The following is a 10,463-nucleotide window of genomic DNA, read 5'->3' as shown; positions in this document are numbered from 1 at the left end:
TTACATATGTGGTATGATATACACCCCATCAGACAGCACAAACCTTTTAACCAAATATTATTTTTAACTAAATGAAGCCCATGCATGAAAACAACCTGGAGCACATCTTGGTCGAGTTCCTGCCCGAGTCCATACCAGACTCCTGCCAGTTCTCAAAATGATTGGATAGGTGTTTAATTAGCAGCTATGATATAGCAGTCTACACCCGACTGAACAGTTGACGACATACAACCATTGGTTGATGCAGTGCAATGCCTGCGCATCAAGTCGGGTTGGAACTCAACCGTTTTCAATGAAGTGTCATACAGGCAGGGTTATGGGGAATTATGTTTTGCAAGAAATACAAGCGTATTTTATTTAGAACTTCATTTAATAAAAACAAGCAAGTGATTCAGAAATGTAATAAGTCATTTAAAATGGAGAAAAACAAAGTAGTTAATGAAATCATTGGAGTGGAGTTGTTCCAAATGGAATGCTAAGTACTGCAACACCACCATAATCAGACAATCCCAGTTTACATGCTGATAGCCCAATCAAATGAGCCTCCTCTGTCTATACAGTTCCCTCTCAGCTCTGTACAGCCACCATGTCGGGCCTACAATCCTTCCTACACTGGACAGGAGTGATGGTCTGTGGTCCTGCACCGGACTGGGTTGAGGAGGCGAGGGGGAGCAGTGTTGCAAGTGAAGAGTGTTGAGCATAGCCGTGTACTGTAGCTATTCTTTCTCCCTCCACAGCTCAGTCTTTCTTGGTCCTCTTGGCCTTGGCAATATTCTCCTGACGTTTCTGCTTCTTCTTCTGTTCGCGGTCGCGCACCTCAATCATCTTGGCCAGTTTCCACGACAACAGGGCACTGGCGATGAAGAGGGGTGTCAGCGCCAGGATGACAGTGGTCAGAAAGCCGTACGGGTCCTTGGCCGCCCATTCCACCAGGTACTCCGCCCACGCCCGCACGTCAATCATCCTGATCGCCAACAGCAACTCCAATCCCAAACCTGGAACGAGAAGGTTTATTATTTAAACATAAGAAGCTTGCAACAAAACATTGCCACTGCCTACACACTGTTGCCCTGCTTAACATTAAACTGCTGACTGGGTACAATTTACTCCCCACCAACAGGTGCTGCTACTCCCCCCAAAATAAACACACTTGTCTTTTCCTACTAGCACTGACTTTGATAAATTGTTATGGGGAAATGTACTTTATACGAATGATGTGGTCTCACCTAGGTAGCTTAAGATTAATGCACTAATTGTAAGTTGCTCTGGATAAGAGCCTCTACTAAATGACTTAATGTCAAATGGAAGTAGCCTAGGTTCTGTTGCTACAGCCACACACAGCTTCAGAATCTGGTGACATCTTCTCAAATCTAACCAAATGTTATGTTTACATTGGATGTCTTGTATGCTGGACTTTAGACCTACCGTGTACTGGTATACAAGTGAAAAACAGTCAAATTGTCTCTGTAATTTTAAAGTCTCAACCATAGATAGTTCCACGCCCAAAAGAGCTATTCCATGAGCATGAAATAGCCTATGCACAACGCACTGAATAGACATTACTTTAGTACTGGAAAAGCAAAAGACAGATTGCCTCTTTACAACTAACATTAACTTAGCCACTAACCGTTAGCTACATAAAGTCAGTTAGCGTCTGTAATCAATTAGGCTAGCGTTAGGTATTTAGCTAGCTTATTTGCATTATAAAACCGCCTCATCGCCCTAGCAACTTTGATCTAGTTTCGCAGTAGACACAGCGACAACTATTTAAATCAAGGCTATATAACAGTGGTATAATTAAGTTAACATACTCACTTAACGGAGATTTTTATTTTTATCCCACGCTGATCCTGCACTCTACCACCAGGAAGTTGGTTCTTGCAATTGGTTATGACGTCTACAGCCTGGCATGTATGGAATTGTAGTTTTATTGTGATAGAAGGATACCAGTGACCTCAGACTCAAGACAAATTCAAGAATGTTAATGGGTGCGTTTGAGCGGATCCCTTTTGTCAAGCCGCTTTTTATTGTGTTGCATTATTGGACCAAAATTGGGCTTGTTCGACATTGCAGCCGACTGACTATTTGTAGATCAGTCAATCACCATTTACCCACAATGCATCATGGATTTGATGCTTTTGAGCTGATCACTTCTGTCAAGACTTTCAAAGTGTGTTGCATTGTGGTAATAAAATATTTCTGACTTGCACCTAAATGTCGACTGCATGAACTTTACAAAAATCCTGTGATCAAAGGTGTCCACATCACCAACGATCTATCATGGTCCAAACACACCAAGACAGTCGTGAAGAGGGCACGACAAAACCTTTTCCCCTCAGGAGACTGAAAAGATTTGGCATGGGTCCCCAGATCCTCAAAAAGTTCTACAACTGCACCATCAAGAGCATCCTGACCGGTTGCATCACCGCCTTGTATGGCAACTGCTCGGCAGGGTAGTCCGTACGGCCCTGTACATCACTGGGGCCAAGCTTCCTGCAGTCCAAGACCTATATAATAGGCAGTGTCAGAGGAAAGCCCATAAAATTGTCAGAGACTCCAGTCACCCAAGTCATAGATTGTTTTCTCTGCTACCGCACGGCAAGCGGTACTGGAGCGCCAAGTCTAGGACCAAAAGGCTCCTTAACAGCTTCTACCCCCAACCATAAGACTGCTGAACAACTAATCAAATGGCCACCAGAATATTACATTGACCCCCCCCCCTCCATTTGTTTTGTACTATTACATTGACCCCGCATGTGACAAATAAAGTTTGATTTGAAGTTTTGACTGCAGTCGACTGCAAGTTTCTGCAATTGCTCTTCACCAACTTCATGCTGCAGTCATCGCCTGCATTGTGGGAGGCTCTATTGTCAACAATAGAGTGGATATACACATTTGATGTGATATTTGAGGCTCTCTCTCACTAATTGATTATACAATGTACACACACCACAGGAGGTTGGTGGCACCTTAACTTGGGAGAACGGGCTTGTGGTAACGGCTGGAGTGGAATTAGTGGAATGGTAACTAATACACCAAACACATGGCTTCCATGTGTTCGATGCCATTTCATTCTCGCAGTTCCAGACATTATTATGAGTCGTCCTCCCCTGACACACATATATTTCAGTTTGTGAGTGTGTGATATGGGGGTTGGAGACATGTTTATTTCGACATTATAAGGAAAAACTTTTATAAACAATGGCAACACTACCATGCTAAGGCTGTCTGTTGGAAAACCATATTAGTGTCCGACTTCCGATGGTCACAGATGCACCTCCCCTGACTTCACTCCTCAACTTTAGTCTACAGTCGGTTGCTTTAGCCTTACCACTCAAACTCGGCCATTTCCTAGTGTGACATGGTAGGAACTATAGTTTTGGTACATGTTTTCCAGGAGACCCTAATTAGTGGTGAACAGGTAGAAATGTATAAAACAACCCCTAGAGCTTTTCAGGTGGGTTTTGTGGCTTTATTCTGAATGTCTTGTTTTACAAGCAGTGTTGAGGAAGCTACGGTAGTTTACCACACTAATAATTACTTTACACTGAATGAAGTTAAGCTACACAAAAGCTACCCTTAAGGTAAATATAATTTACTTAAGTAAAGTTACTTTGAAAAAGTAGTGCACTGTCTCCAAATGACTTTCTGAAAAATGATCATACGTAAATCTGAAATGTCAATGACTACAAATTGCATGAACATATCATTTTGCGGTTATATATTAACATAATGTGTAAATTAGCATATTAAACACAACTAAATTTCAAATGAGAATTAGGCAGATGTAATGCGAAAGGAAATGATTGCCAACTTCACCCATATTTTATTTTTGGGAAAAAAGTAGTTTGTAGTTCCAGTAGTTAGGTACACCGTTAAATGGCAAAAACATTTATTAACTACTGAAAACACTACCTAGATTTGAATTTAGTTAAACTACCACCAAGATACTGGAAAATGTAGTTAACTTACTGGTGGAACTACATGTAGTTCATTACTCCCCAACACTGGTTACAAGTGTGTTTCTTTGAAGGCAACCATTTTGGGACCATGCTGTTTTGACAAGTGTTTGGGGTAGGCCAATGGTGGAAAGTGCTCAAAATGCAGGCCTATGTAACTTAATCTGCAACAGTGTTTGTTTATTTGAGTTTAAACCATAGAAGGCAGTGTTAAATGTAATCCGAATCGATGGTCTAAAGTTTGTCACCAGTTTTCTGATTTAATGAGAAAATAAAAAAGTTGAATAACACAACAAAGGAGAATCAGGCTGTCTGAACTTCCTGTGTGGAAGTACTGAAACCAAATCGGGGTTGGTCACACCTGCAGTTCAAAGGCTTCTGCACACAGGGGGAGGAGAGGGGGTTAGCCTGAAACGCATGCGGGACAACCAGACAGGCAAATGTACATACCAAGCAGAGGGCTTGCTTTTAGTTGGGATTAATAATGCTCATTATTAGACGGCAAGGTTTTTCTTTCCTGTTCAGTGACTGAGTCCATGAGTTTCCATGTCTTTTTGTGATGGAAAATGTGTAAAATAGAAAATAAAATAAAAATCACAGCATGCAAGAGACCATAGGTTTGTACTAGATCAAATTATGATTTGCCTACTTGGAATGTGAACCTTTCTGGGCCTAAGCTTTATTGCCTTTACAAATGATATGAAATGGTTCTGTAAGAGGAAGACATTAACAGAATATTCCTTATTTAATCAGTAATATAACATTTAGTTTATTCAGTCATGTTGGTGCTTGAGCTGTGAGATGGATGAGAAGGCTGCTATGAACTGGATAAATGTGTATTGTTCCATTTCTAAACCAGCCTATTGTTTCTACATAGAATAACATGCTATCAGCCTATACCAAAGTCTAGGCCTATAGGCTAGTTATAACGTTATTCTATTCACAAACCCTTTATGAATATGGGCATACATAAAAAGGTACCCCAGTTAACTTACAACACAGGAAAAGAAAATGAAGGCACTTTTGTCAAACGTGTGTGAGTCCTTGATGAGCTAGAATGCAATGTTGGAATTTATTCTTGGTATTCATTCGACAGAAAGAGGGAGAGAGAGGCCATTGTTAATTGAATAAGGCCCGTATTGATAAAATGATTAGAGAATGGACGAGCCGTCCATATCCTTACGTTCCTCCCACGCCCTCTCCCTCACTGACAGTTGAGCCCTCTGAACTTGCTAAGAAAGCAACCCAGTCACTCGTGATGTTATTGAGAGGAGAGAGCCTACGGTTGTAGATGTCTTCTTCAATACTAAAAATGCGGCTTCAACTCTTGCCCCTTTTACCCCTGTGGGTAACGATAAGACCCGCCTTTAAACTCAAACACTAACAAACTTCACAGTATTTGAGTATTTTCGCCCCCCCCCCCCCCACCCCACCCACCACCACACACAGGGGCCCCGCCTTCTCGCTCCGGAATGGCTTCACAAAGGATTTGCCGACGTTTGGGAATTCCGCCTATAGCTCCTTTTTTTTACCACCACTTGTGCGCTGGAATCGGCCCAGGATGACCAAGGATCCCACCCATCTCGGTTAATTTGACAACACAAAGGACTTCGCCGAACCCAAAAGAAACCGCCTACTATTCCAAATAAGGGTCGTCTCTCCATGTACGGCAAACAATCGGCCGGAGTGTCCTTTTCTCTTCCGTATCTCGTTTATATGATCGGGGAGACTGTGCTGCAAGTTACAGCGGTGCAATCATGGCGGAGCGAGTCCAGCAGCCCCCGGCTAAGCGGCTCTGCTGCAGGCCCGGCTTCAACCCGGCATGCAGGCAGGGGCAGCGGGCTGGAGGAGTACTGTGTGGCGGTCCGGGGTCCGCTCCAGGGGGATCGGGAAAAACACACAACCCCGAATCGCTACTAGACATAGCGGCGCGGAGAGTCGCTGAGAAGTGGCCCTTCCAAAGGGTGGAGGAACGGTTCGAACGTATTCCAGAACCCGTCCAGAGAAGGATCGTGTACTGGTCCTTTCCGAGGAGCGAAAAGGAGATCTGCATGTATTCGTCGTTCAACGCCGGAGGAGAGGAGAGTGGAACTAGCGGGGAAAACAATGAAGAGACCCAGCTGCCTTTCCTACGGGGTGTCACTCTGCTGGAGGGCGGCTGGGTGGACAACGTACTGCAAGTCGGTGAGTATCTATCGCTCGGCTACTGGGAAATATGATGCTGGCCGGGGAATAACAGTTAGCTAACCCACGTTGGTATGTCTGTCATATGGGAGAGAGAATTGACATTCTCTACCCGCATTCATTCCATGCTATTCTGTAATTTCCAGTGAAGGGGGGTGTAAGAGTAACAAACAGTTTCCCCCTTGTTTTTGCCCAGTGCGCATATAAAATTGCCCTGAACCGTTCCCATTTGAACGCTTAGCACTTTGTTCTTATTTTCCTGATCGTTTGTGTCTTTTCAGCTTTCTGTCCACCTCCAATGGGTAACCAAACAAAAGCCCCTGTATCTTTTCACCACTAGATAAATGGAACATATTTAGAAAGGTTGGGAGGGACAGCGATTTAAAGCCACAGCGCTTCTATTTTGTTTGCCAAACACCTTTTGTGAGATTTAAGTTTTTTTCCCTGCTGCTTTTCAGCATTCGTGGGAGATTTTTCCAAGCACGAGAAAATGAGTAGGCTATGAGATGGCACGAGCTAGTGTAGGCTATGCCATTGCCAATATCGCACAGTCATGCGTCCTATTCCATAATGCATTATTTGTGGGATATCGAGTCTAAATAGACACAGGCATTTAGCCTGCTGTGGCCTCCCTTTACCAGAGCCATAATATTCCTGCATTCATCAGTGCGATAGGCTCAGCTGTCACTCTGCCTCCCCACCCTTGGAAACGCTTCAGCATTTTAATTTCATTATCCTCCCCAGTTCATCTGAATTCTAATGCAATCTACAAACATGATTATATATGCAGGATCTTTCCCCGTCCCTCCTCCCCTGGTTCTCTCCCTTCAGAAGGATCTGTAGTTCTCCAGCTCTTTGGGTCTTGGATCATGTGTTGTGCACAACAGTATCCCTCCACCAGCTCCTAGCTGTTTACCAGATTCCTCAGCATTAGTGCTTATTTGTGTGCTGCCTGCCATGTTGCCATGTTAGCAAATGAGTGTTGGTTCAGATTTGGTGAGGTGTGTGTAAAAGAGGGAGATGGATGGAAAGAGGAGTTTGTGTGTTGTCTGTCTCATTCTGCATGCTAGCAGGGAGAGGGAGGATGACAGGTGAACCCACAGCAGGAGGAGGGCCTGTTGTGCTGATTGCAATTTTCGCCCCAGAATTTCTGCTGGTAAAATAAAGTGATAAATAAAAGATGCAATCTTCTCCCAGGGGATAGGCTGCCACAGGAGGAACGGCTTAAAAGCAGGGCGACATGGGAGGGAGGGGGCTGTGCACCGCTTGAGGATTTGTCCAAAATATATATATATATATGTGTGTGTGTGTGTGTGTGTGTGTGTGTGTGTGTGTGTGTGTGTGTGTGTGTGTGTGTGTGTGTACTATTGGGGTGTCGATGAAAGACAGTACATGAACAGAGCGAGAAGGCAGAGGTTGTTGTGTGTAAAAGCTAATATAGTTGAATGAGTCTGTACTCTCCCCCTCTCCCTGGTGAACAGCTATAAAACGCTCCATATTTACTCCCCTAAGGCCAACTACCAGCCCCCTGATCTCCTGATTATTTATCTGTTTCTCAAAGACATTAATCACCTCCCTGTACATCAATGCTGAGTTTGAAGAATAGACCAGGGGGAGGGATGGGGGATGCAGTATAAGGAGAGAATGGGTAGAAGAGATGGAAAGATAGTGGGGAGAGATGCAAAAGATGGAGAGAGAGAGTGAGCCCCAGGACAGCAACACAATTAGACCCAACCAAATCATGAGAAAACAAAAATGCTATATGGCAGAATACCATCATTTAAGGAAAGCTTTGACTATGTACAGACTCAGTAACTATTTGCACATCGTTACAACACTCTCTCTCTCTCTATATATATATCTATCTATCTATCCATAATATATCTATCTATCCATAATATGACATATTATTCCTGCATTCATCAGTGCAATAAGATCAGCTGTCACTCTGCCCAAACCCCCCCCCCAAACACACACAAACAACCATTGATTGATTGATTGGAGGCCACTTGTGTCAATTACAGAATATTTCCTAGGAATTCCTACCTGCAGCAACACTAGTGGACAATGCTGGAAAATCGGTAAAAGCACAGTGCCTCAAAGTGCCCCAAAACTCCTGGCCCTAATTATGAGCTATGGAGTGGATTATTTCATCATGTTGCAGTTATCTGAAAGTAGTTGACTCCATGCTTTTGCTGTGTGCACGTGTGTGCCTCCTAGTAAACCATGTCTTAAGCATTTATCTGCCGATAATGAGTGTGCAAGCAGTAGTGCCATCAGTTTGTATTTCATCCCACTTTAGGCCTTCATATCGACTTCATATCGCCTATAAATCACTTTTATTTATCAGCAGCAGTGAGCTGAACGTTGGGTACTATGTCATGGGCACAGCATGGTGTAAATCGCTCCAGAGAGAAAGATGGAGGAAGGGGGAAAAAGGAGAGGGAGAGGACTAGCCTCATTAGCAGGTGAAAAAACAACAATGACCTCTTAATAGTTGCTTAATAGTTCAGAAGAGTTTCTGCTTTAATTATGACGACATTTATGTGACATTTTTGTTAGGTTAGCAGAGTTCGGCTAGGTTTAGGGTTACTACTCACGTGCATGAGAGGACGAGAATTGGCGTACGTGTTCGTGGGTTTAAATGTCTCTGCCTGTGACTAAGACAGTGTCATTGAACGTGTGTATTGAGAACACATACAACCTCACTTCTCTGCTTCAGTTCTTCAGCAAAAGCCACCTTTTCAGGGGCCTGCTTTGACATTTCAGGCATTGTCAAATGAAAACCTTTTATCCATCACATGCTTAGTCTACATGTGTTGTTTACGAACAGTGAAAGGTTTACTTACTGGCCTTTCCCAGGAATGCAGAGAGAAAGAGAAATGGAGGAAATAATAGAAAAGTAACAACACATGATAGTAAAAGTAATTACATACACAATGAGTAACGATAACTTGGCTATATGGAAGACGTACCATGTTCAGGGGTAGGAAATTGAGGTAGATACCGTGCCTTCAGAAAGTATTCAGATCCCTTGACTTTTTCCACATTTTGTAAGGTTACAGCCTTATTCAAAAATTGATTAAATTGTTTTTGTTTTTCCTCACCCATCTACACACAATGCACATAATGGCAAAGTGAAAACATGTTTTAGAAAATAAATAAATAAAATACAAAATATCTAATTTTCGTAAGTATTCACACTCCTGAGTCGATACATGTTAGAATCACCTTTGGCAGCGATGACAGCTCTGAGTCTATCTGGGTAAGTCTCTTAAGATCTTTGCACAAATATTTAATTCAAAACTGTGACTCTGCCACGCTGGAACATTCACCATCTTCTTGGTAAGCAACTCCAGTGTAGATTTGGCCTTGTGTTTTAAGGTATTGTCCTGCTGAAAGGTGAATTAATCTCCCAGTGTCTGGTGAAAAGCAGACTGAACCAGATTTTCCTCTAGGATTTTGCTTGTGCTTAGTCCAGTTACTTTTTTTTATCCTGAAAAACTCCTGAATCCTTAACAAGTACAAGCATACCCACAACATGACGCTATTTTAACATAACACAGCTATTTTTAGGTCTCTCCAGAGATGTTTGATCAGGTTCAAGTCCAGGCTCTGGCTGGGCCACTCAAGGACATGGAGACTTGTCCCAAAGCCACTCCTGCATTGTCTTGGCTGTGTGCTTAGGGTCATTGTCCAGTTGGAAGGTGAACCTTCGCCCCAGTCTGAGGTCCTAACCTGCTCCAGAGCGCTTTTCATCAAGGATCTCTCTGTACTTTGCTCGGTTCATCTTTCCCTCGATCTTGACTTGTCACCCAGTCCCTGATGCTGAAAAACAGCCCCACAGCATGATGCTGCCACCACCATGCTTCACCGTAGGGATGGTGCCAGGTTTCCTCCACATGTGACGCTTGGCATTCAGGTCAAAGAGTTCAATCTTGGTTTCATCAGACCAGATAATCTTGTTTCTCATGGTCAGAGTCTTTTAGGTGCATTTTGGCAAACTCCAAGCGGGCTGTCATGTGGCTTTTACTGAGGAGTGGCTTCCATCTGGTTACTCCACCATAAAGGCCTGATTGGTGGAATGCTGCAGAGATGGTTGTCCTTCTGGAAGGTTCTCCCATCTCCACAGAGGAACTCTGGAGCTTGGTAAGAGTGACCATCGGGCTCTTGTTCACCTCCCTGACCAAGGCCATTCTCCCCGATTGCTCAGTTTAGCCAGGTGACCTGCTCTAGGAAGGGTCTTGGTGGTTCCAAACTTCTTCCAATTTAAGAATGATGGAGGCCACTGTGTTCTTGGGGACGGTCAATGTGGGGACT

At 43.5% G+C, this 10,463-nt stretch overlaps 2 protein-coding genes across 3 annotated transcripts in view; one reads left to right on the top strand and one right to left on the bottom strand.

Moving 5' to 3' along the window:
- Positions 1–351: 351 nt before the first annotated feature.
- On the bottom strand, positions 352–1,919 carry LOC106580593 (small integral membrane protein 15). Of its 2 annotated transcripts, none has more exons than XM_014161834.2 (2): positions 1,816–1,919; positions 352–995 (listed from the first exon to the last, which is right to left on the bottom strand). In XM_014161834.2, exon 2 carries the CDS (start codon positions 961–963, stop codon positions 739–741), a length of 225 nt encoding a protein of 74 aa, XP_014017309.1. In that variant the 5' UTR covers positions 964–995; positions 1,816–1,919; the 3' UTR covers positions 352–738. The 2 variants fall into 2 exon arrangements, with proteins under 2 accessions (XP_014017309.1, XP_014017310.1); XM_014161835.2 differs by having other exon boundaries at positions 1,812–1,906.
- Positions 1,920–5,434: 3,515 nt separating this feature from the next.
- LOC106562823 (zinc finger SWIM domain-containing protein 6) overlaps positions 5,435–10,463 on the top strand; it is a 105,753-nt gene continuing 100,724 nt past the window's right edge. Inside the window, exon 1 of the mRNA XM_045703293.1 lies at positions 5,435–6,143. Within this exon, the coding sequence (XP_045559249.1) occupies positions 5,717–6,143 (427 nt within the window). The 5' untranslated portion in view covers positions 5,435–5,716. The remainder of the gene's footprint in view (positions 6,144–10,463) is intronic.

Source organism: Salmo salar, chromosome ssa20 (genome assembly GCF_905237065.1).
Source record: "Salmo salar chromosome ssa20, Ssal_v3.1, whole genome shotgun sequence".
NCBI classification, from domain to species: Eukaryota; Metazoa; Chordata; class Actinopteri; order Salmoniformes; family Salmonidae; genus Salmo; species Salmo salar.
This window is presented reverse-complemented; position numbering and strand designations above follow the sequence as displayed.

Coding starts and splice junctions, on each gene's coding strand:
- LOC106580593 (XM_014161834.2), bottom strand. CDS start 963: ATGATTGACGTGCGGGCGTGGGCGGAGTACCTGGTGGAATGGGCGGCC.